The sequence below is a fragment of the Sylvia atricapilla genome, chromosome 9 (genome assembly GCF_009819655.1).
Source record: "Sylvia atricapilla isolate bSylAtr1 chromosome 9, bSylAtr1.pri, whole genome shotgun sequence".
In the NCBI taxonomy this organism is placed as follows: Eukaryota; Metazoa; Chordata; class Aves; order Passeriformes; family Sylviidae; genus Sylvia; species Sylvia atricapilla.
Window position 1 is genome coordinate 27,110,374 of NC_089148.1, and position 26,324 is coordinate 27,136,697.

A 26,324-nucleotide genomic window follows, 5' to 3' on the forward strand; every position below is an offset into this window, starting at 1 on the left:
AACTTTCATTGTCTTTAATTATGTCCCTGAACTTGTAAAGCTGTTTCTCCTAACAATGGGTACTTTGGAAATGGCAACAATTGCTTTTCCATGGACGACAAGGCAGGAAGTGCATTGTTTCTTTAAAAAAATTACCAGATGTTTTTCAGGGCTGCCTACTAACATTAAAAAAAAAAAAAAAACGAGTCAGAAACCATTATTTTCCAAATAACCCAAGCATAATTTTGTTATTTTGTGACTTCTGTTTGCATTTAACTGGGAATTGCAGCCTAGGCCAATACAAAAGAAGGAGTTTCTCTCAAGGTAAGTGTGTGAAGTCCATCTATGTGAACATTGATTCCATGGACTCAAGTTCATCTGAGTGAATCATGTTGTTCCTTGGGCTGTTCCTGCCAGTCCAAATACTGGCACTGGGGTACCTGCAACTGGTCGCCTTGTGTTCTCTGACAGGAACAAATGAATATTCCTTGTCCCAGTGTGCAGGGATTATTCACAGAAAATACCCAGTGTTTCACAGTAAAGTGACTCCATTTTATTTCTCATTAAAAATTAAAATGTATACTTTGAATTACAAAAATTGTATTTTTAACATGGGCGGCAGAGTAAGAAGAAATTACATCACACAGCGCCTGGAAGTTTGTTATCCCTGCTGTTCCCAGACTCCAGGCCTCTGGATCACAGGCTGTTCATGATGGAGCGATACTCTCTCTGATGCTCCACAAGCTTCAAAAACACTTCGTATTTCTTGTCATAAAATCTGTGCAAGAAAGTTACTGTCAGCAAAGCCTGATTTTGAAGGTTTAAATCCGCTGCAATATGTATGTTTGCTTGCTTCTCCTGGCTTTAAAGGCACGTTGACTCTTTCCTAGCTCAGAAGGGGTCTGGGGTGAGAGCCCTCCCTGAGCACTGCCGGGGCAGTGTCCACCCAAACTGTGATTCCCAGTGCAATTCCCCCTTTCCTTTCCCCGCAGCCAGCCTGGGTTCTCAGTTTTCCCCAGAGCTCTCTGCCCTGAGAGTGAGGAGACACTGGAGCTTCACAGAATTCGTTCAGCTGGGAAAAATCCTCCAGAATCACTGAGTCCAACTGTTCCCCCAGCACTGCCAAGGCCACCACTGCCCCATGTCCCCAAGTGCCACATCCACAGGGATTTTAAATCCCTCCAGGGATGGGGACTCCACCACTGCCCTGGGCAGCTGTGCCACGGCTGGACAGCCTTTCAGGGAAAATAATTTCCTTTATATCCAACCTGAACCTTCCCTGGAGCAACTTGGTCATTCCCTCTCCTCCTGTCCCTGTTCCCTGGGAGCAGATCCCAAATCCCCCCGGCTGTCCCCTCCTGGCAGGGAGTTGTGCAGAGCCACCAGGTCCCCCCTGAGCTCCTTTTCTCCAGGTGAGCCCCTTTCCAGCTCCCTCAGCCTCTCCTGGGGCTCCAGACCCTTTCCACGGTCACACTGCAGCCCCTCAGTGTGTGTCCTGTGCTGCGGGGCCCTGAACTGGACACGGCGCCTTGTGTCCCCCTCGCCGCGTCCCCTGTGTCCCCACCTATCCCCCGTGTCCCCTCCTGTCCCCCCTGTGCCCCCGTGTCCCCTGTGTCCCCCCGTATCCTCCGGGTCCCCTCCTGTCCCCTCCTGCCCCCCCGTGTCCCCCCATGTCTCTCCGTGTTCCCCCGTGTCCCCCCATGTACCCTCCTGTCCCCCGTGTCCCCCCGTGTCCCCTCGTGTCCCTCCATGTCCCCCGTGTCCCCCTGTCCCCCGTGTCCCCTGTCCCCCCATGTCCCCCGTGTCCCCCCAGGTCCCCCATGTCCCGTGTCCCCCATGTCCCCCCATGTCCCCCTGTCCCCCCATGTCCCCATGTCCCCCCGTGTACCCCCGTGTCCTCCCCTATCCCCCGTGTCCCCCCGTGTCCCCCCGTGTCCCCCATGTCCCCCGTGTCCCCCGTGTCCCCTGTGTCCCCCCATGTCCCGCGTCCCCTGTGTCCCCCCATGTCCCCCATGTCCCTCTCTGTCCCCCCGTGTCCCCCGTGTCCCCTCCTGTCCCCCCGTGTCCCCTCCTGTCCCCCCGTGTACCCCCGTGTCCTCCCCTATCCCCCGTGTCCCCCCATGTCCCCCCGTGTCCCCATGTCCCCCATGTCCCCCGTGTCCCCCCATGTCCCCCCGTGTCCCCGTGTCCCCCGTGTCCCCTGTGTCCCCCGTGTCCCCCCATGTCCCCCCGTGTCCCCCATGTCCCCCATGTCCCCCATGTCCCCCGTGTCCCCTGTGTCCCCCGGGCCCGCCGCCGCCAGGGGGAGCCCGCGCGCCGCCGCCCATGGAATCCGGATTCCTTGGAAATGTAAAGTAAAATCCCCTTTAAAATATAATGGCATAGAGGATGGTCCTTGAAAATTAACCGAAACAACCCTTAGGGATGTGATATTAATAACCCTTAAAATATAATATAAATACTCAAGCTTTAAAAAGCAATAGAAATTATCCTGAGAAATAAAGCATGAACAATGCTTAAAAAATGTAAAATACTGCGATTCTTAAAGTATCTGTGTGCTAAACACTGCTGCAGTCCAGCGGGGCTGTGCAGACACACCCCAGCCTCACCTCCAGAGCCCAGCTTTGTCTCCCTTCAACTCTCCCAGTGGCACCCACCAGGGCCAGCATTACCTTTTATGCTCGTGGTTGGGCTGCACGACTCTCCCAATTCTCCCCATTTTCGCCATGGCCTCCTAGGAAAAAGACAAACACCAAGTGGAAAAGCCCTGTTTTGATTTAAAATACTTTTTGACAAGAACAAGATGTTTCAAAACCGATCGGAACATTAGTGATGTATTTTGTTTCGGCTGAGCAGGCCAGATGGCAGCAAATATGTTCAATCCCATTATAAAGTAGTCAAGAGAACAAAGCTCTGCAGACCCTCAGTAACCAAAATCTGTTCCTCCCTCTCACTGGGAGTCCCAGGCGGAACAGACTTATCTTTTACTATTTACTCTAACCAAAGGAAATGTTAAACACTGCGTCCCCAGAGGGGAGGGTTCTCAAATAAAATGATACTGTACTTGAGATCCTGGCATCATATTCTGAAAGGATCAGTTCCCTGCAGCAAGGGAGGACTCGAGGGTGCCCCACGAGCTGAAGGTGACCTGGGAAGGTCTCTCCTGCAGCTCACAGCTGCCCTCACATTCCAGCACAAAGGTGGAAGAGGCAAACTCTCATCCTGCTCTGCTTTTGGCCAAAATAAAATCAGAGCTCGCAGAATCCCCAGCAGAAGGAGTCTCTGGGACAGTCACGTGTGGAAGGGACGGGGATGAGTAACTTGTTTCCTTTCCTGATGTCTCTGAGATTCTGATTTTCCGTGGGTTCTCCCAAGCAATCCCACTGGGATGAGAGCCACGGAGGTTCAGAGGGCTGAGCTCTCAGGATCCGGTGAAGGCAGCAGACACTCAGTGATTTCACACGGACAATCAAAGCAACAGCTTTTACATGGGAGAACGTTAAAAACATTAAAGGTCAGGACTCAGGAATCAGTGTGTGACTAAATCAGGGTTCAGAGTTTCTAAGGCAGACCCTGAACCTGTTTTAATGCAGTGCCTAAGAATGAGGATGACCCTGGAGACCAGGCAGTCTGTTCTGCTGCTGGAACCTTCCAGCCAGCTGCTGTTTCTAAAAGGTTTGGATGATTTTACAGGCTGGAATACCTGCTCCAGTGAAATCTGTACTTTCCACTAACCCAGCACTTGACAGCAGAGGATCTCACAGAAATGTCAGTGCAGTGTCCCCAGCCCAGGGCAGGCACTGCCCAAGGCAAAGGCACTGCCAACTGTGCAGTCAGGACTCGGATCTGCAAAGGTGCTGATACACCAGCAGGGAATATTTCTGTGCTCTCACAGGCCCAATTCTCTTCCATACGTGCAGAGGTTGATTGTACTTTGATTCTCCAAGAAACACCCTTGAAATAACACTCACAGAGAGATAGGGTGTTCTTTTCCCTGGGACATGTGAGCCTGCTGGCACTGAGACTCTGCACAGCAGCCAGATTAAAATACTGCCATGGAAAGGCTGATATCCTTCCCAGTAAGAGAAATGGGCATTTTATTCCCTGTCCTTTAACAGGTGACGTTGACAATGCACAAGATTGTCCCTGTTTACAATAGTCAGTCTCTTACAGCTCCCTTACACACCAGCTGGATTTACAGACTATCCAAAAAATGAATGAACACTCAGGGGAAAAAAAAAAAAAAAAAAACCTCAAATGAAAGCAAATTCCCTCTGGTACAATGGCTACTGCTTTTCCATTGTGCCTTAGGGAAATCAAAGCCCCCTGAAACACCCTCTCACTAATGGAAGAGTCACTTTCCTTTCTGCTCCCTGCTTTACACCTCCTTTTGAATTGCCCCGGAGACACTGCACAAAAATAAACTCGCAACATCTGAAGTGTCTAAACAGGCAAATCCATTTTTTCTTTATCACAGGTGCAACAAAAACGAAAGGGAGGGGCCAGAGTTCGCATTCCCCTCTCTGTGCACACTCAGGGCCAGGACACAGCACCATTCCCAGGGAATGTTCTGCCTCTGACACGGGTGCTCCACGCACTCGTGTTCTGCTTTACTCTTACAGCTTCCAGAAGCTGCTGCTTCCCTTCTGCTGGACCCCCATCTTCCACACTGAGCTAAGGAGGAAGATCCCCAAGTTTATCAGCCTCCAGTTTATCAGCTAAAACACTTTGGTGTTTTAAAATCTAAATCTAAAATACTTTGGTGTTTTTAAATCGACTGGAAATACACAGACCTTGGAGAATCCACAGCATTAAAGTCTCACAGCAGCCACCACGGTTCTGTAGAGTAACATGGCAGAAAAATACACAGCCAGCAATTTTCAACAACTCACCCATTCTGTGCTGCTCAAAATATCCTAAATTAATTCCCTCTCTCGATTCACATTTTAGTTGTGTGTTTTTCTGTGTTTTAAAGTCAGTTTGGTCATTGTTAGCTTGAACAAAAAAACTTTACTCCCAGAGGAGAGTCTTTTCAACAATTTTCTGGGGACAAAGAGAACAGAACATTGAAAATATGAATTTATAATGAAAAGGGAAACAAAGGAACATTAGAATCGCATTACTGAATCGGATCAACCTTGTGCACTGCTCTGTCTCCAACAAAGCCTTAAATATAGCAAAGTGATAATACTGCCGTTCAGAAATAGTTTGTTTGAGGGTTGACATCCAAATCCATAATTCCAGTCACCAAGGATTTCACAATCTTAATTTGAATGACGCTCTATCTTCTTTGTTTGCCAGTCTAGACAGTACAATGAATACAGTGATTTAAAACACAATGAATTCTCTCTTAAAACAAAATATTTTGTAAAATTGCTTTTTAATCATTTCTTTTCTCTCTTTCCATAAAGGCTACGCTATAAATAAACCCTGAAAGTTCGCATTTGATCATCGTTTCTAAAGGCTGGGCAAGAGGCAAGTGAAGGGTTTACACAGGAAAAAAAAAGAGAGGCACTGTGGAGCAGAAATAAAGGGATGCATTCATGATTCCTAACCTTTTGTTGGAGTGTCAACGCTGAGACAGACACAAGGCAGTAAACACTCTGCTCTCCATGGAGAGACCCAGCCCAGAGGGGTTATCCCTGCCTGGGAAGGGGCAGGGAACCAAACTCCCCAAGGCCCACCAGGATCTCAGGAGAAGTGCCATTTTGCTGCTGGGAAGATCAGCAGCCACTCAAATCCACTCGGTCCTGGTGGCTGAATTCCACTCCTCAGCATCATCTGGGGCTGATGTGACCCAGCACTGACCCAGCTGAGGGATCCAGGGCAGTGGATCTCCAAGAGAAACCAGATCCAGAGAAACCCTACTGGAACCCAGGGCAAGTCCTACCTCCTAGGGGAGCCCAGCTTTGACACAGCAGCTAAAAGCTGGAAATTTCAACTGTTGTCTCTTCAGTCATGGGAGGGAAAAGGTTTTTAGCCCTGTGTGGGAGGAGAGGCCCATCAGCCTGGCACAGGAGCCACAGAAAGTGAACACAGGGAATAGCTTCAGGCTGGGAGATCCATCTTTTCTGATTCCCTGCCCTTGGGATCCTCCAAGAGCTGCCTCACAAAACTCAGCACATCCCTCCACAGGAGCCCACATCCCTCGGGACTGCACAGGGAGGCCAGTGAAGGCCACTTGAGAACAGAATCACAGAATCAGCTCGGCTGGAAGAGACCTTGGAGATCATCAAGCCCAACCCAGAACAGTCCCCCCGGTCTGATTTTCAGCAGTGACTCAAGGAGGTTGAGTATTAGTGAAAATTAATGGGATGTGAGCCCTTAAAGCACACAGCAGATGAGAAATCAGATTTAGGGACACCAGCCTTAGGAAGTCAAGTAACAAAATCCCAACTGGGCTTTTTTCTTTATTTTGAGACCTTGAAAAATTGTATCCGAAGTTAAATGGATAAGGCAACCAAGCACAAATGCAACTTCCCAGCTGTGTTCTCACCACTCAGTCATTTTGGTAATCCCAAGAAATGCCTGGACTTTTACCTAAGGTAGTTATTAACAAGGAAACAACCACAGATCATTTCAAGTTCTCTGGTGCCATTTCAGTGGCTGGAAGCACGTGGCTGCACACGGAGCAGCAAAGCCCCAAACTGGGATCTGATGTTCACCCTCAGCCCAGTCTCACCTCTCCAGTGTTTCTGTTCACTTCTCCCGTCACAGATCCAGCAGCAGGAAGAAAAGAATATAAAAACTGCCCCATTCACAGCAGGCAGAAAGGTAGGAACATTCTTCCCACCAGATCTGTCCTGATTTCAGGATTCAGCAGGTGTTAACCTTCAAACTGTCAGAGTGACTTTCCTTACACCTCTGGTCCTCACACCCAATGAAACAAACAATGTTCTGTGTAATAATTGTAATTGTTCTGCAGCAGTGAAAACTTCTCACACTCATCTCTATTCCACACACACAAACTCAGCTAACAGATGTCTTTAGCATCATTTCAAGAAGTCCAGTGACAGATATATTTGGATTTGAGGGGCATAAATAGATTTCTTGAAATGCTGATGTTGAAGAAATACTTTTAAACTTTTATAAGAATTTCAAGCAAGGCTGCTATTTCCTTCTAGGCTTTTATTCAGGGATTGCTTCTTCCACAGCTTGGAGATGCAAACTTCATCTTATCCGTGTTTACAGGAGTTACATGAGTGTGTTTCTGTAACACAGGCCTAGCAGAACATTACTTTTTAGTGGTATATGACTGCATGAAGAAAGCATGTGATGGACCATATACAATATTTTTCTAGTGGGTTTTTTCCCCCCCCTTAAATTTGTTTGAGTTATAGGGGCAGATCTTGGCAGCATGCACAAAGCCCAGAATCTGTAACTCAATTCCCTGCGGGTTTCTGGATGGAGCGAGCCAAGTTTTAAAACACATTATGGATAAATATTAGAGCTGAGCAAAAATTTCACACCTAAGACCAAAGTGTGAAAATTTGGCTTTGATTCATTTAGTGAAAAGGTGGAAAATTTCACACAAGTTTGTATTTTCCTTTTGCTGTGATCCAACATCGATTTCTGTGTCTGTGTCAAACCTCAGAGAGAGGGGGAGAGGGAGAGGGAGAGGGAGAGGGAGAGAGGAAGAGTTTCTGTCTGTCTGTGCACATGAGATACAGAGGAGGAGGGAGAAGAGGATGGAAGGATGGAAAGCAGGACACCAGCTCAGGACCTGAGTCTGTCTTCCAGGAAAAGTCACTGGCCTTTGGAATCTCTCTGTCCATATGTTCAGTAACAGCACTGGCCCTTCCCAGAGGAATATTTTATACATTTGTTTGTTACACTGAGGCAGCTCAAAAGAAGCCCAACATTATTCTACCCTTCAACCATCCAACTTGAGTTGACAGAGGCCAACTGGATGGATCCTGAGCTCTGAGACATGGTGGATTTCTGGTTCGAGCACTGAATTAGATTCCAGAAAGTTTAAAGAGATTCCTGGAGTTATCTGGGACATGTAATTTACCCTTCTGATTTTCAGTTACCTCTCCCTGCAGTGGGCTGTGCCATTTCCCCAGTTTGGTTTGGCTGGGGCACAGAGTTTGCACACTCGAGGGGTGTCCCTGATTTTGCACCGTGGGTGCCACAGGGAGCTCCCAGCCCTCCTGCACCTTCCCCATCCCACTGAAACCTGGATCACCAGAGCAGCTCATCCCCCCTTAGCACCAGAACAAATGGAAAAGAGCTCTCACAGCAGCAGAGACAAGCACAGGTAAGGCCACAGGATCACTTCTGCCTCCAGAGCACTGACTTTGCCTCTCCCTCAGTGTCCCCACAGTGCCAGCCAGGGTCACCAGTGCGGTGTCCCAGAGCCCAGCCAGGCTGGCCAGCCACAGGCACAGCCCCAGGAGGAGCAGCAGTGGCAGGGCAGCTGCTGAAAGGGTGCCTTGCCACGCCAGCCATGATATTAATTACTTATTCCACAGCCCAAATTTAGAATGGGACGAGGGTCAGCTCTGATTGCCACATCATCTATCAGCTGGAAACTATGTTTGGGTCTAAGCTCCAGCCACTCTGCTACTAAATATAGGTTGGTTAGTTGCTGATTTGAGTCTGCACTTCTCCAAGTTGCCTCTGACTAGCAAATAATTCGGCAGTTTGCTTTGTGAGGGCTCTGCTGCTGGCACCTCTTTGTGCCCAAAGCTGCTTGGACACCAACCTGACGGCTTAGCAGGGGTTTCATCTTCCCCGGGCAAGGGAAAGAGCCCAAGTGCTCAGCTCCTGTTTCAGCTTCACAGACACTGGGTGCCACAAATCAGGTCTGTGGGCACAGCCCAAGCAGTCTGGGACAGGGTTTAGCTGCTCTTCCCCTGACATGAGGCTGTGCAGCTTCTCCCTGCAGGGACTGTTCCCTTCAGTGGCTGTGTGTGAAGGTCCCAGCCCACGCCGTGGTGCTGATGCCACAGCTGGAATGGGCTCCTGCCTCCAGCACCAACCTTCACTGGCAGCACATCTCCCAAACCCCCTTCTGAGGTGGAATGAATTTAACCACACACAGCATCGCAGTTAAAATAGACTAAGAAGGTCTGTCCATTGAAACCACATGAAAATATATTGATTTAACGCAGTTTTTAGGCTTGGAAATGTCATGCTGACAGGCAGCTGTGTTTAACAGAACACAAGCTCAACTGGGAGTCAGGACAGCAAATTCCTCCATCAGCTCCTGATGCAGGGCACTGCTCAATCAGCCCTCTCCCTACTCATCCTTCCTGGGAATAAATTAATCCAGGGAATGCTCTTCTGCATAACCTGCAACACATTGCTTTGCTTCTCTGGCTCCCTCCTCACCCTCTGCTTGCAGCATTTGACTCCTTTTACCCTCAGTTTTAGGTGGCAAAGCCTTTGGGGCAGGCAGGTGATTCCACACAGACACCAAACCCTGAGCTGGACACAAAGCAATCCCCTCCTGTGAAGGTGGCATGGGGTATCCAGAGAAGCTGTGGCTGCCCCAGGAGGATCCCTGGGAGTGTCCAAGGCCAGGTGGAACAGGGCTTGGAGCAACCTGGGATAGCAAAAGCTGTCCCTGCCCAAAGCATTCCACAATTCTGATTTCAGCCAGGGAGGGTAGAAGGGCCACTGAAGACGCAGCCCAGGGGACCCTGACACTCAGCTGGGCACTGCACACAGCATTCAGCTGAGCTGCACCACTCCCTCCAAGGTGCAAAATTCAGATTTATTCCGCTGATTTCTTTCCACGTCCATGATGAACACTCAGCTTTCCTCACATTTAGTCACCAAGTTTAAACTTTCATTTGCCATCTGGCAACAGACTGGGCTTTACTGGGGGGAGGGGATAGGAAAGGGGCTTCCCCCCCGCCCCCTTTTTTTTTTTTTTTTTTTTTTTTGCATCTGTATTTGCTTTATGAGCTATGGCTAAGGCATCATTTACACATGGGGAACTGGATCAGGTTCTCTCAATTCATTCCATATGTTCACTTGTGCTGTCAAAACATTTTTTCGATCTAATTAATCCACACACGTCTCTCAGTTCATTTCCCCACTTTGGGCAGTTTCAGCGTTTCTGGGGTACCTGGCTGGGACTGTCACAAAACTAGCTTCTGCCCATACTTTGCTTTAGGGTTACTCCATCAAGAAAGAAAAAAAACTATTTGCAATATTTCTTCATCTATTTATTCTTTCCCTTTTCCAACACTGGCTGAGAAGACCCTTTCCTTTCCTTTCCTTTCCTTTCCTTTCCTTTCCTTTCCTTTCCTTTCCTTTCCTTCCTTTCCTTTCCTTTCCTTTCCTTCCTTTCCTTTCCTTTCCTTTCCTTTTCTTTCCTTTCCTTCCTTTCCTTTCCTTTCCTTTCCTTTTCCTTTCCTTTCCTTTCCTTTCCTTTCCTTTCCTTTCCTTTCCTTTCCTTTCCTTTCCTTTCCTTCCTTTCCTTTTCCTTTCCTTTCCTTTCCTTTCCTTTCCTTTCCTTTCCTTTCCTTTCCTTTCCTTTCCTTCTTTCATATATATCCTTTGCCATGCTCCAGTGTCTACCTGAGGTTAATGAGGAAAATCCCTGCTGTGAGTTTTGATTTGGGAATATTTTTTTATCTCGTTTATCTGATGTGTGGTTTACTATTAAAAGAAAAAAAAAAAAAAAAACAAAAAAAAAAAGCCACCAAAACCTGTACCTCAGAAATATGCTTACATTTTACCCAATCTGGACTGCATTTGGGAAATTGCCCTGGACAGGGGCTCATAAAAAACAAGAGACCTTTAGAAAAAGTCTTTCACTACTGTAAGCCAGTAGAAGGTTGAGATGTTAAAACACAGAGTAAAGCTGCATTAAAATATAGAAAAAAAAGCCTTTTAGTAACCTTATACTATCACCAACAAAATTTGTCCAACAAAAAGTAAAATATCATTTAAGAGATACAGAGATAGCCAATGAGTGGTGAACAGAGAATAAATCCTAGAAGAAAGGAGAAACCTTTGGGGAGTTTAGCCTGGACTGACAGCACAGAAAAGGCAGCTGGCCATGGCACAAGGCTTTTGGTGTCCTTGCCATGATTGCTACAGACAAGGGGTCAGCAACCTTTTCCAGCACACTGCTCCAGAAAGTGTTTTTCTTCCCCAAATTAAAGGCTAGCAGTGACTGAACTGAGTGAAGCTGAAGCAAAGCACACTCATCATTGCAGGGGGGTGGACTAGTTGACCTTTAAAGGTCTCTTCCAACCCAAACTATTCCATGATTCTGTGATCAGCTGATGATACTGTCCTGTTTTGTTAAAAACTGAGCATCCTTTCTTCTCCAGATCTAAAAATCAGTCAGGGATGAGAAGCTACTGCTCTCATTTGTCTTCTGCCACTAGAACTATCCTCCAAGAGTGCTCTTTCTAAAAAAAAAAACCACTTTAAATGCTGGATACATATTGCTAAACAATTCTGGGAAGGATTAAAAGCCTGGGAAGCCTGGTCTGAGGATGGGGTGGCCACTCAGTTGCCAAATGTGCTCTAATGGCAGCGAGGGAGGAGCTCAACCTGAGCTGTGCCATTCCCATGGACACAGATTTCAGGGAGTTTTACAGGAGGGAACTGCAAAAGTCACACCAGAATAGATGTTCTGCTCCCCTTGCTCCTAAAAAAATTCAGCTTGGATCTCTTTTGGAGACCACTGGGAAATGGTTCCCTTTAGCATTAAAACTTCTAAAATACACTTTAGCACTAAATACATTTTTAGCACTAAAAATACAGTTCCCTTTAGCACTAAACCTTCTCTGTCAGCAGGAATCTCTATGTGCACCATGTCTGTGTACTGCAATCACATGTATTGCACAGAAAACCTGTAGGCACCAACTTCAACAAATTAATTTGGAATAAACTGCTCTTATTGGTAAATGCCAGGTTACCCTCTTCACCACTCTGGCTGACGTTTTTCTGTACAAAACCAAACCCAAGGGCTATTTATTCCCACCTCCCCGGAGCCAGAAAGAGCCCCTTTGATTACAGTAATATTCTATAACCTCTGTTACTGAGTAAATCCAAACCTGTCATCCAGCACTGCTAGCAGGAGTTTTAAAGGTATCTCAGGCATCTTTTCCCTTAGCAGATGTCCTAAGAAAGCATTTTTATTCATTGGGCAAATAGAAAAAGAGCACATTTTATAATTGTCTGTGCCCAAAACAAAGGCTGGTTGTGTCTGCAAGCACCTCAGCTGGAATTAGAAGTGCATTTGCTGTGGGAGTGAGGCACCAGTGGCACCAGACCCGGGCTGGTCACAGCCTGAGATCCAACACAGCACCATCCTGAAAGCTGAGATCCTGCAGGAGAAGAACCCAGGACAGTCTCCACCTTCCCACCTCCAGGTTTTGGCCAGGTGGGAAGCCTGAGGAGCTGGTTTATGAGCTCTCCTTTTTACCTCCAGGAAAGGCAGCAACACCAAATCCTTCCAGAGGGCTGCTCTCACCTTACAACCCCCAGCCAGTCACCATTCCAACTTTTACTCTGCTATCCCATCCTATTTTCCCAGCCTTTTAAGAAGCCCCCAGTGAGCTGCACCCTGTGGCTCCTGCTTCCAAGCAAGCCTTGCCCCTTCAGCCACTTCAGTGAGAAATTCCTCACCCCCTGCTCCTGAAGTGCTCATGGGGGAAAGCTCTTCCCAGCACACCTTCCATGGCTGTAGTCACTGGATCCATTGGCTCCTGAATTTTAACCCTGGACAAGCCACACAGGCCCCAAGATCAGCTCAGCTGGTCACAACACGGTGCTGATAATGCCAAGGGTGTGAATTTGATCCCCATTTGGGGGCTCTTCTCGTAAGACATGGACTTGATCATCCCTGTGAGTCCATCCAACTCAGGATATTCTGTGATCCTGTGAAGCCTTCTGCACCTCAGTTTCCCACATATTCCACAGGAATCACTTAACACCATGAGATTAATACCAAACACCCAGGAGGAAAATCTGGCCAATGCGAGGCACGGTTGAAGAAAAACCACTTTGTGCTTCACAATTCAGCTGATCCTAAGAACTGAGCCAATTCCTGCTGCTGAAGATCTGTCCTTTTATTTAAAGACAGCAAGCTGGGGAAAGAGATGAATAGCAGAGGCCCAAATGGTTCATGGAGCTTTTCACTTGTAGGTCACTGAGCAGAACCTCAGTGAGGTCAGTGAGTGTTGGGAGCTGTGCTGAGATGCCAGCTTTTTATCGTGGCCTCTGCTAAAGGGGGTTTACTGGTTTCAAAATAATTTCTGTCGAATGCAGTTTTCCCAACATGAAATGCTCCATTGTCACAGCTCACTCACTGATAACCCTTTGCAAAGCCCCGCAGGAGAAACTGCTGCCACCACCTGAACGCTTCCTTTTAAAATCCCACTTGGAGAAGAGTCCTGGCTGTGAACTGAGGCTGGAGGAGCTCAAAGAGCCTTTCCCAGCCGTGGGTGAGGGCACAGCCCTGCAAGGAGAGTGGCAGTGCAGCTGCACATTCTGTTCCTGACTGGAGCAGAGCTGGGGAGAGGCAGAGCCCAGCCCTGGGCTTGTCCTTTGCTCCTCACAGCGGCTGCTCCAGGAGGGAGGTGAGTGTGTGCTGGCCTCTTCTCTGCAGAAAGCACTTTCTGAAAGGAAAAAAAAAAAAAAAACCCACAAAAAAAACCCACAAACCAAAAGAGGAGAAGCAAAAATGAACAACTCTATCATTATCTGATGTGCTGAGATCTCGGCAGAGATCAGCTCAAAGATCCATATTGTTTACAGCAGCTGATGAGTCTCACAAGTGCTGAAGCTGTGCTCTCGCTTAAAGTGCTAACATATTTACAGTTTTCAGTCCTGTCCTTAGCACTTATCTGTCATTTCAAGATGAATGCTCCTTTTGTACAGCCTAATCACTTGCACGAACACTCCGCTCGCTCAAAATCCCAGATTTGTTTCGCTTTTCCACTAGCAGCAGTTCTGTACTTTGGAAATTGTTTAATGCAGCAAATCTGAAAAAAACCAAACTAAAACAAAAAAAACCTAGTTTTTGTTCAAAGGTATTTCTTTGGCTGTGATGAGTCTAGAATGGAGAGAAAGATATTAAATTACTTTTATCTGATGCAAGTCTGAATTTTACTGCACATCCTTCTAAACACACTTATCCCTTGTTCTGCTCTGGCTTGGTTATTGACACTGGAATAATTAGTGAAGATCTTTATAGGATCAGACAGGATCAGCAACATATCTAACTAAACTCTTGATAAGAAGCCATTTTTTCATGCTCATCAACCTTTTCTATATTCATAGTATTTCAAACATTTGGTGGGCTCCCATCCTGCCCCCAAACAGTAGGAGCATGTGCAATTAAAAGCTGTCAGTCATTCTGGTTTTACAGGAATAGAGGAATGAGGGTCATTCTACAACTCAGTAACCTAATTTTAAAAATGCAACCCAGGCATGCAAGAAAAAGGATACAGTTCTAAGGAGGAGGTCTTACCCTGCTGGATGTTTTACATTACTCTCATTGGGTTACTGGCCTGTCACAAATCAGTTTCAGATGCACCTCAGAAAATGCTCGGCAAGGCAAGATGCATCTGTTGTTTCTGCTAATCCTGGTCCCACTGCAGTCAAAAAAAGGGCAACATCTGATTGTCAGAAGTCTCCAGAAATGTCTACAACTGCAGTTTAGAAGGGTCCACACCTGAGCAAAACGAGCACCTCAGTTATGTGTTGGGCACAAGGTTTGATACCTAAAGCTTCAGGCTGGGAATGAAAATGCTGATCTGGAGCTTGCCTTTGCTGTTCCTAAGAAATTGCCAATCCAAACCCTGTGTGAAATTGTGCTTTAAAGGATGTGGTCTCCCACTCCTGCCCAAATATTCTCTAAAAACAAGAATTCTGCATATGAAGTGCATTTTTGTGCAGATGTACAACACAATCTTTAAATGTTCTGAATGCTGTAAATACTAAAACTTAAAATAAACATCAGAGTTGTAACCATGCCACAGTATAGAAGCCATCTTCCATATTACCTACATAGCAATGAAAATGAACTCAATAATAAACTGCAGTTTAAGGTAAGATTTTGAAGTCAAAAGATGTTCCAATTACGTGTAACTGTTGTCCATCTACAGCCTTTCCATTCTGACTTATTTTAACCCACCAGAGCAACACCTTCAGCATCATCACAGATTTCCTTTTGCACTTTTTGTTCTATCACTTCAATACAACAATAAACTCCATCTCTGAGGGATGTAAACATCACTAGATCTGCTTTAAAAGTCAGGAGGATGAAGAACAGAGTTACACAACTTGGCCAAAGTCACAGACAGAGTCAGTGGCTGAGGTGGGAATAAAGTCTATACATTCTATAATTCAAGTTAGATAACACAGATTGTTTTCTCATTGCAAAATTCTGCTTTTATTAATACTCAGAAGAACTTGGTGCTGTGCTAGTTTGTGTCAATTTGAACTGCCACAGAGCACCTCCCATTACCAGGCTGTTAATAAGAACTGCTTTGGCAAACATCAAATTTTTCCTGTGTTCTTAGGAAATACTACACTGCATCTTACAGGGTATTTGGAAAGCCAGGCAACTCACTCCTTATCTCCAGGACATGAAACAAGCCTGGGATTTGAGGTGTCCAACAGTTCTGGACATCCATATCTGTTCACACTTAAGGAATTACAATAGGAGCAGGGATGCTGATATAGCAAGAAAAAACTTTTTCCCTTAACCCTTCTCCTGGTAACGCTGCAGAAAAATCCACCATGGGTGGAATACGAGCAAAAACCCCTCCAGCCCTAAATCCTACTGCTGAGTTGCCTCTCTCCATGGGAGAGTTTTGGGCTTTCTGAAGGCACAATCCAAAGAATGGCAAACACCATCATTTGGAGAAATTCAGACAGTTACAAAACATAATAAAAAAAGGGTGCATGGGAGGAAAATTGGGCAGGGAAGCAGGAAGGCAGTGGAATGACACCGGCGTGAGAGATGCTGCGTAATTAGCCACTAGAGGGAACAAGAGTCATGCTCTTAATTAAGGTGCAGCCTCTCTTAGCAGGGGGGGCTGAGGATTATCCTTGCCCAGGGAAGCTGGATGGGGAGAGGTTAAAGCCTTTCCCTGTAAACTTTGGAGTGGGACAAAGATTTCCTGCCCTTTGTCTGTGTTTCATTCTCCCCTTCCAGGTCTCTATAGGCCTTGGCATAAGCAGGGAACAAGACTTGAAGAATTCATAACACCTTTCGCATCTCCTAGCTGCAATTAAATATTTTTTGCAACAGGTAAAAATGTTGAAACAAAAACCTGGGAACAGAAGGGATAAAACAAAGGAGAGAATGAAAAAAAATAAGAAAAAGGCTAGAAGAGACAAAGCTGTGTTTTGCAGACAGGGTACACTCTGGTGTTGGCTCTTTTGAAGGAGAAGGGAAGAAAAATCACATTCCCGTCATTGCAAATGGTGGGAAAAATGTGGAGTGATGCTCTGCTGGCATCAATAGACCAGGAGAGTGGTTGGAAAGGGAAGGACCCGCACCCCTCTTGCCTGCTGACCTGACTGGAGCTGCAGGAGAAAAATGAATGAAGTGAAAAGCAAAAGCCCCTTTTTTCCTCGGCGGCTGCTGCTGCTGAAGGGCACAGACCTATTCAACAGCACAGCAAGGACAGAATCACAGACAAACAATCTTTTTATTACCATAAAAATAACAAATAAGTAACAGTTACAGCCTGTAAACATAAGACTCAAATTAAATAGAGTTCTAAGTGGTACAGTGTAAGTGGAAGCAGGATCCCACTCCTATTAGAGCCGGCTCAGCCTAAAGAGTATCAGATGTTACCAGAGCCTTAGAAGGCCTGGGACATAAACTATGTGTGTGAGAGAAAAAGAAGTCAAATGACTCATGACAGAGCTTGGTTTAATATAAATGACTTCTTCTGGCTCTCTGCTTTTAAAGCCTTGCCATGTTCAGATCCTGAACAGCCAACCTGGGCAGCTGGCTCCCTCAGCCCTGTCCTTCAGTTTGTGTATAAAATGCTGGCATTTACAAACTCCTATCCCTCTGGCTGAGGAAGGACAGTTTATTTTAGCACTGTGATCAGGGCCATCATAAATCTCCCCTCTTCCAGTCCAAGAACACTGGCATGGCCCAGTCAGTGCTCTGTTCATATGCTGTGCCCATAAAACGGGGGACATGCCACGGGGCTTTACTGGAGTCCTGCGAGCCTTGAGAGGGGACTTGAGGTGAGGGATCAGCACGGACTGACCCAAAACCATCTCAGACTCTTTGCTTTTCATTATGTGAGGGCATGGGTAAGGGAATGAGATGTGGGAAGAGTTGGGAAGAGAAGAGGAGAAGAGAGGAAGAGGAGAGGAAGAGGAGAAGAGAAGAGAAGAGAAGAGAAGAGAAGAGAAGAGAAGAGAAGAGAAGAGAAGAGAGGGGGAGAGAGGAGTGGGAGAGGGAGAGTAGAGGGAGAGAGAGGAGATGAGAGGAGAGGAGAGGAGAGGAGATGGAGAGTGAGAGGAGAGGAGAGGAGAGGAGAGGAAGAGGAGAGGAGAGGATAGGAGGGAGGGAGAGGCGAGGAGAGAGAGGAGAGGAGAGGAGACGAGGAGAGCGAGGAGGAGAGGATGAGGATGAGGAGAGGAGAGGAGAGGGAGCGAGAGGAGAGGAGATGGAGAGGAGAGGAGAGGAGAGGAGAGGAGAGGAGAGGAGAGGAGAGGAGAGGAGAGGAGAGGGAGGAGAGGAGAGGAGAGGAGAGGAAGAGGAGAGGAGAGGAGAGGAGAGGAGAGGAGAGGAGAGAGAGGAGAGGAGAGGAGAGGAGAGAGAGAAGAGAAGAGAAGAGAGAGGAAGAGAAGAGAAGAGGGAGAAGAGAAGAGAAGAGAAGAGAAGAGAAGAGAAGAGAAGAGAAGAGAAGAGAAGAGAAGAGAAGAGAAGAGAAGAGAAGAGAAGAGAAGAGAAGAGAAGAGAAGAGAGAAGAGAAGACTAAGAGGTGGGAAAATAAAAAGTGAAAGTTGCTAAACAAAAGAGAGGCACAAACAAGAGGCAACAAAACAAGAGGAAAGAATAAACAACATCAGAGTGGAAGCAAGAAGAGGGAGAGGGTGGCTATTGGAGATTTACTGCTGAAAGAGAAAAACCCCATTCCTATCTTTATTCTCTTTCCATGCCCGCTTCTCCTCTGGGATGAGTGGAACATTCATGTCCAGAAGGCCACATGTTTGGCATTTTGTGTCTTCTGAAAATGTGCTGAATATCTACAGGGGCAAAGTTAAACAAAGCAAGTTAAAAAAAAAAGTGAATCTTGTTTAGTCTCCCTTTCATGCAATGCAAGAATCATCCCTTAGATGGGACTGTTGCAGAATTAAACAACCTTGCAACCACAACCAGTAAATAATGACTAACGTGCTTGTATGCTCAAAGCTTTCATGCCAACCAGTCCAGGAACGTGAGGAGAGCTCATCACAAAAAGGCCCCATTTATCAGAAGGGCTTCACACAGCTTAGCATCTTTAGGGCCATTATTCACCTCCCACACCTAAGCTAAGTGCCAGCTCCCAGCCTAGAGCCTAACACACATCCCATTTATCTGCTGGAAGACACACGAGCTGCTTCCCTCAGTCTGAAGGTACAGCATTCAATACCTGAACTGCTTAAAGTTAACAGAAACGGGTGATTTCACAACAACTTATAGAAAACCACCCCTCTGGGAAAATTAGGGTGAAATTAAGTCTTACTAGACGTTTTAATGGAAAAGGAGTCTGAAGGCTACAGGGCTCAGCTGTATTTTGCTGAATAGGTGCCAGGTGTTTGTGGCACAGGGCTGGGCAATGAAGGCACCCTTCAAAGGTGATGTGTTATCTTCATCCACCCCATGGTTTTGGAAGGAGAGGTTGGGATGGAGGATGGTACAGCCCTCCCATTTATGCCTGTCACGCAGAAACTCTTCAAAGGAAAAACTATTGATTAGAAGCTGGTTTGTTTTCCAGAGTGCTCTCCCTTAAGGTGCCCTCTGTGCTTCCCAAGCTCCCAAAGAAGCGACGTGGTCAGATCTAACCGCCCCTCATTAGTGAGGAGTCCATTGCCACATGACTTTTCTCTGTTCCTTGCCCAAAAATTGTGCTCCCCCCAGAGCTCCCACACTCCTGCCTAAAGCCTCTACCTGGAAAAGGACTCTCTGGAAGCTGCGTGGCCAACAGCAGCTGACAGCAGGTGCCCACACAAACATGGGTCAGGAGGTATTTCTGTACTGAGGGTTAGTGATGCTCAGAGGAATGCAGCTCCCAGGAATGCGACACATTGAGAACATGCCCCATAAATCATCCCTAAGACAACAACCCAACTGGCTTTTGCTGTGCACTTATAAGGCACAGCAAGAAATGGGCACGGCAGTTCTCCTCCCTGTTTTGTGCTCTTCCAGTGTTTTTCAAGCCTAACCTGGAGGAATAGCTTTGTGCAAAAAATCTGCAAGTCAGGCTTTTCCATGCCCACTTGGTGGTCAGCCTTTCTGCCTTTATTCCCCTTAAGAGTGACAATTATGGTCTTGCTACTCATTACGTGGACACGTGTCCCAATAAAAACAAAACAGAGCCACAAAGGAATTTCATATGGATTCTCTATCTCTCACTGCCCAAATTCAAGCTGTGCCTCAGAAATTTTAAGCACAAGACATGTGAAAAGTTGTTTCAAAACAAGAAGGAAAGGGTAGGGAATGGTTGTTATATGTCTGTATCTAAGAAACCAAGGAAACAAGAACATGTGATTGAACGAAGAAAAGAGAATGAGAATTGGACTCAAATTCTGAGGAAAGACATGTTAAAAAAGCAGCTGCCTTCTAATAAATGTTATGGGACCTCTCCTTCACCATTTCAGATCCGTGATTATATGAAAGGGAATAAAGAAACATGTCTTTACTGTTAACCACAATAAAATGTATTGGACACTCTGAGATAGTAAACAGTCTTGTTAAACTATACAGAGAGAGAAAATGTTAAGAAACAAACCCCTCTGGACATCTTTAGGAGCAAGGATAATAGAGCATATGTAAAACATAAAACTTTTTCAGATATAGGGTAGCAAAAGTATGTCCTAGTGGTCTGAACCAGTGGCACCAAATCCCACAACTAAGTGATCATAATGTCCTTCACGAACTCCAGTGTGAAAAACATTCAGGCACTTCAGACAGTGCTGTGGCTCCACATGCTCGTGCTCCGCCACGCAACAGTCTGATCCCTGTGCTGACATAGCAGGAGTGCAAATCCCAGATGGAAAATTAATCTCACAATGCAGCCAGATTGAGTTTCCAACTCTCCAGTGCATAACTTGAAGGTTGTTCTGCTCAGCTACTGAAGAGGTGAGGGCAAAGAGACTTTAACTTGTTTGACATCCCAAACATCATTTAAGCAAGACACGCTCTGACAAGGACCTTCTTGGCTACTGACAGTGACAAAAGACCCGTGGTCCCCTCCTTTGTCCTCATCTTTCCTATAAAATATTGCTATCACACTTTTCCCTGCATAAATGGCCTGGACAGAAGGGGAGTCCAAGGTCCAAATGACTTCAGCTGTGTCTCTCAATACATGGATAAAACTGGTCCTTAAAATAGAAAGGAGAAGGATCACAGTACACTTTTAAGAAAGTATCTATCTACTATAAAGACACATTTATGGGTTCCTCATGTTTATGGTTTTTCTCAAGAAAAGACAGGGTCAGCAAGCAGGAAAAACTGCAAGGTTGTGATATTATTAAAATTCTACGAGCTGATCTTAATCTTGTTCTTCTTGAAAAAAAAAATCAACTAATTGTACATCTCCTTAGACAAACTCCACTGTGGTCATTTCATGGTTTGTTACAAAAATATGCAGCAGCAGGAGCTGAACTATTCCAGGCAGCACTTTTTCTCCTGCTTGCCAGGCCCTGGGCTTACTGACAGATGAAAAAACACCGTTGGTTTAATAAGAGTCTCAACTTGTGCAGATTAACAAAATACTACATCTTATTCTTTGCCAGCATCAGCTGACGTGAGTTTTAAAAAAGCTGAAAGACATGACAATGTAAGTGTTAATCCTACAGACAGAAGAGGTTATATTCATGTTCATGTGGTTGTTTCTAACACAGTAATTCAGGGTGTGAAAGATCCAGAACTCGGGAGAAGTCAGTGGAGCCGTGCCACTGTGCAAAGCCAGCTACACTTTCAGCATAAAAACAGATTTAATAGATTTCTTTTGTCATGCTTCCCTCCAAGAGGTCTTCATTACCTTCTCAGTCCATCCTCGTAAATGTGAAAAATAGGTAATAAAATCTTTATCACCAGTCTCAGCCACACACTGGTATCCTGACACATGGTGCCCCATCTCCTTCCACCAGTGCCCAAATGAAAGGCCATGTTTTATTTCATTAGCGGTATTTCATGCTTATTTCTGCTTTCAGAGCAACAACAAGGCCCTAAGTACTGGACTGCTGAGGTTCTGCCTCCAGTGTTAGAAGAGCTGTGCCAAACACTCAGCTCCTGTAAATGGGCAGTTCTGCTCTAGCTGATATATCACTGCAGCTGCCTTTCCCTGTCATTAAAGAGTTACTGAGAAATTCCAAATCTGAACATTTGTGTACTGCGTGACATTTCCAGTGCAGCACGCTGAGCTGCCACAGAAAGGACAGCACTTAACAAAAGACACAGCCTTTGTATTCCATTACCTGTGGCATCCACAGCTCGTTCCTGAAGGAGCAATAACACAAACCAACTGCAAGAGCTCTGATCACCTTTATCATCTCAAGATGTGTCATCTCGCAGTGAACTGTGTCAGATTCCTGTGTGGGCTCTGATCCAGCAAAGCACTTCAGCACATGGGCAGTCCTGCCTGCCTCCAGCTGAGCTTCTTGCCTGCTTGAAAGTCAGATGATGCACCCCAGTGCTTGACTGGACTGGGGCACTGGAGTGAACTGGTGTCGCTCCTCTGAAATCCTGGCACAACACTGATTTACTTTAACTGGGAACGCTGCATTAGGATTGTGGACTAAGATCATCTGTCACTGCAGCAGCTATATGACCTGCTATGACAAACTTTGACATTTACTTAGACAAGTTTTTACCTGTAATAATTTCAAGTGATATAAACCAACCACAAATCATCTGCTGTGACAATGGACTAAACACTACTGCACAGCGTGTACTGATCTGATAATACATCAAATGTATGACAACATATAGCACTAGGCATTGCACTCCCCCAAGAACATTTCACAGCAGCAGAATTATTTCTCTCCACTCCAGTATAAAAGGCAGCCAGCAGGATGATATCAAATGATGGCAGCTCTGTTTCTCATAAAAGGACCTCGGGGACTGCAAGGAGATTTGTGTATCTGCACTTCAGCAGCACAGCAATGTGGAAATGTTAAAGTTAGTAAAGCAAACAGACCTCAAATGAGAAGGGCAACAGATGTCAACCAGTATCACATGTCAGTAAACAGCAACAAGGCAGAGGGTACTTTTCTAAGCACTTTTGTGAGAGCATCGTGCGAGCCACTGCAGCCACATCTCAGCTGTGTGATCCCTGCATGGTGGTTGTTTGTGTGTGTGATTTAACTCCCACCCAGAGAGGAGCTCCAGCCACATGGAAATGCTGTCCACTGGAGTCAGCTGAAAGAAAGTAGAAAGGTTTCTATATATTTATTGTGGCTTGGAAAGTGAAAAAAAAAAAGTCACACTCTCGAACTGATTGAAAGCTCATTTTGTGCTTGGCAGAGACAAACCAGCATTTATATTCCTCAGCTTTAATACAGAAGGATCATCCTTAGGGCAAAAGTGTAGTAGTGATTCATCTGCTTTTTACCCTCACTGCAAAGGCTTCTGACAGTAAGGCCAAAATATGCTAACTAAAAAGGCACTCTTTGTACCATAAACACTAGGCCACAAGGAACTGGACAGTGGCCATCAAATCACTGCCTTTTTATTTCTCTCTCTCATCTATATTTCTCTCAAGATTTCTGGTAAGGAGGCAGCTGACTCTATACAAAAGCCAGAAGAATTGCCAGTATCTTGGTGGTTTCATGCATGCCATATTGAATCTAACTTTATTACACGAGGGAAAAAAAAAAAAAACCCACTCTCAACTAGGGAAAGGCATATTTCAGTGTCAAAGCACCAAGGAAAGAGGTAAAGGGATGGAGTTCTACTGCCAAGTCGCTGCCCTGAGCCCAGGCTTGGTTAGATGTAAATGTTCTCCACAGCCATTGAACATCTTACATCAAAGAGTTTGGTTCTCAAAGTCTCTCAAAGAAGAGGCCACACCAACCAATGCCTACCTAGGAGTGCTTTTTTACTTTTTGCCCGAGGATGGTCTCCACTAAACCTTGGGCTCACACTCTATATTGGCCCAGATTTGGGGTTCTTGAAGAAAAGGAAGGCAAGGTCACAGCACCCTGACACACTCCTTGTGTACATCATGGTGCCTAAGAAAAACCATCTCCTTCCTCTGCCTTTCCAAAGTCCTCTGATTCAGGGAATGGGAGAAAAAAAACCAACATGGCAGCAAGGCCTTTGCTAAAAGGTGCATTAATTAGGTAAGGCAAGCCAACGAAATGATTAATTTGCTGTTCTCCTTCAATATTTTTGTTTACACAAGTTGATTATAGCACTTAATTACTAATTCACCCTGCTCAAAAACGAGAGTGCTTTACATTTTTAATGAGATGAGGGAAGGCAGCATTCCTGAACTCAACAGGGAGAAGTCATTTTATTTCCTCTTTTGATTTCCCAAGTTATTACCATTTCTAAGGAAAAACTTATCCCTTCCCTGATCTTCCAGTCAGTCCTTGCTTTTGAAAATATGGAAATCACGGGACACTTGCATGAATTTCAATGCATGGCCTGACAGGTGATGCTCTGGAAGAGGAACACAGGATCAGATGATGAACTGCAGCGCGTCCACTGAAATAAGTGGAACAAAATTACACCAGAAACGGCCTGATCCAGAAATGGAAATGGCCTAGCCCCCTCCAGTTCTGTCAGCACAAAAGCTGAATAAGTCCCAGTGCTATTTATGGGTGTTCTTATGAAAATGTTGTCTCTTCCCCATTGCCAGTTGGTCCATTACCAAGGTTGTGGATTAAATGTACTCAGGAACTTCTTTACATTCATGACTGTCTGTAACACTTTAATTGTTACAAGGCAAACGCTCCAAGTGTCCTGTGTTCTTCCTGGCTGATCTTTATAAAACCTGTGCTATCTGTGGGGTTTGTGATTTGATTTTTCCCTCTGTGTTCTGCCGCCCAACGTCCTCCTGAGACAACTGAAATGAGGTGGCCATTAAATGAGGCAAAACCCAGCAATGCACAAACAAAACTCTTCCAGGCTCTGTTAGTACAGAGTTGGGAGTGAATTATTTCCCTCCACCACCTTAGCTTCAAACTCCCTGCTGCAATACAGTCCACAGACCCTGGGCCAGGGGACCACCATCCCCTGGCTGCAGACTGGACCCAGGGGGTCCTTCACCTCCTGTTGCTAAATAATTCAGCTAATCCACATGAGATAATTGCCTAACGCCTCTTTCTGTAGAATCCAGCTCATTTTTACTCACTTGTGGCCTGCTTTATAAATGCAATTCAAAAAAAGCTTTCCCCTATCTTTTTGCAGGATATACCATCAACTTGCTTAATAACCAAAACCAGCAAAAGAACGACTAAACCTCCCTTAAAAGTCAATTGCATACCTGAAAAATCTTGTAGCAACGTAGATTCTAAATTCCAGCTCAGTGTTTCACACCAAAAATGTTCACAGAAAGCTGATTACAGAGAGTTACCAATAAAATGCATTCTAGGAAATCAGAGTTTCTTCTCTCCTGTGCTGGCCAGTAACGATGCCCCACGTGAATGCAGCGTATCCAAAATAAATCTGGCAATCTGGTTCCATACAGGTAATTTTATTAATTGCTTTAATACGCAATTAAGGAATAGTCAGTGGGCTGCAGGGTTTTATAAGGCAATAATCCTGTTCCCTGGTGGACAGCTTTGTCCCAAAGAGTGGGCTATCCAAAAAAAAAAAAAAAATTGGCTGGATGACTGCCAAATCAAACAGCACCTTCTTCCCATTTTCAATTACGTACGAGTGAGGCAGAGTAATGAGGATATACTGGAAACTTTGACATTTATTTATTGAACATTTTTACTGAGAAGGAATTGCTGGCTGGCTAAACCGGAAACTATATTTTTACTATAGAAACAATCCCACAGAAAAGCAGGATCCTGCTGCTCAGCATGAAAGGAATGGCTAGAACCAATAAATTGACCCATCTAAGCCAGCAATGTGAAGGTTATTTCGTTCAGTACAGCCTGTATTTCAAAAATGCAAACCCCCAAAAATACAGTCTCTATTTCAAAAATCTTTATGCCATGCTGTTTTACACAGCACTGTCTGCTGGGGCACAGCCAGGCTGTGTTAGAGCTCCCACAAAACCACTCAGAGAAAAAAGTGTGCAGCATTTGTAGGGACAAATTAAAAGATAAACCAAGAAGGAAATTCAGAGGATTTTATCCCCTTTCTGGAGCTTCTAAAGACTAAATAAGCCAGAGATGAAATGGGGAAGAACTCACCACACTGCATTTTTTTTTTTCTTTTTGGATAGACCAATTGTTTTACCACAGAGGAGAAAAATGCAGAGAGAATAAATGAAGAGGAAAATAGGGAAGTCAACATTCTTTGAAGCAACAACATATGGTGACCAGGCCTGAGAGATGGAGGATATAAATCTTCCCTTGATAGAATTACCTAAAGATGAAATTGCATCTTCAAGGCACTTGAACTTTTCAATCCACACTAGGAGCTTGCAAATTAACCTGTTTGGTCACAGCTTTTGCATTAACCTTCATTTCCAAGGCTTCCCTGTGAAGGCCCAGCATATTGAGAATTTTGGTGCTAATACAGATGTGGTCAGTAGAAAGCATGAAAAACTTTGCACAAATCACTTGAAACACGAAGAAAAATATATGAAAATTAAGAATTTGAACAAAATGCTGAATCGTTCAGAGAGTTGCAGTCTGGAAAGGGAGAAGAGACAGGAGGCATGTTGCTGCTTGTTTCTTTGTGAGAATAAATTTATTTAGGGATGCCCAAGGATAAAGGAAGAGCTCTTTAGTGTTCCAGCCACCATGACCCACTGACCAAGACAGGTCAGGGTGAGGCTCCTGCTGTCCCACACGGAGCCTGTCCTTGGAAAAACCATCCTCTGAAGCAGCTGCTGCCCCATCTGCACAGCCCAGTGATGGGGCACCACAGGAGGATACAGCAACCAGCACAGCCACAGACCTGCCCCAGGAAATACCACCCAATTCCAACACTTTTCTTACCTGTTCAGTTAAATAAAGCCTAACTCACACTACTCCATGAGGTCACCACAGAGTTGGCTCTT

At 45.5% G+C, this 26,324-nt stretch overlaps 1 protein-coding gene across 3 annotated transcripts in view; it reads right to left on the reverse strand.

Annotated features, from left to right (window-relative positions):
- Positions 1 to 509: 509 nt before the first annotated feature.
- Positions 510 to 26,324, reverse strand: part of FGGY (FGGY carbohydrate kinase domain containing) — a 120,973-nt gene continuing 95,158 nt past the window's right edge. For all 3 annotated transcript variants that reach the window (XM_066325408.1, XM_066325409.1, XM_066325410.1), the window contains 2 exons: positions 2,652 to 2,713; positions 510 to 757 (listed from right to left, as the gene is read on the reverse strand). In XM_066325408.1, the coding sequence (XP_066181505.1) occupies positions 676 to 757; positions 2,652 to 2,713 (144 nt within the window). In that variant the 3' untranslated portion in view covers positions 510 to 675. The remainder of the gene's footprint in view (positions 758 to 2,651; positions 2,714 to 26,324) is intronic.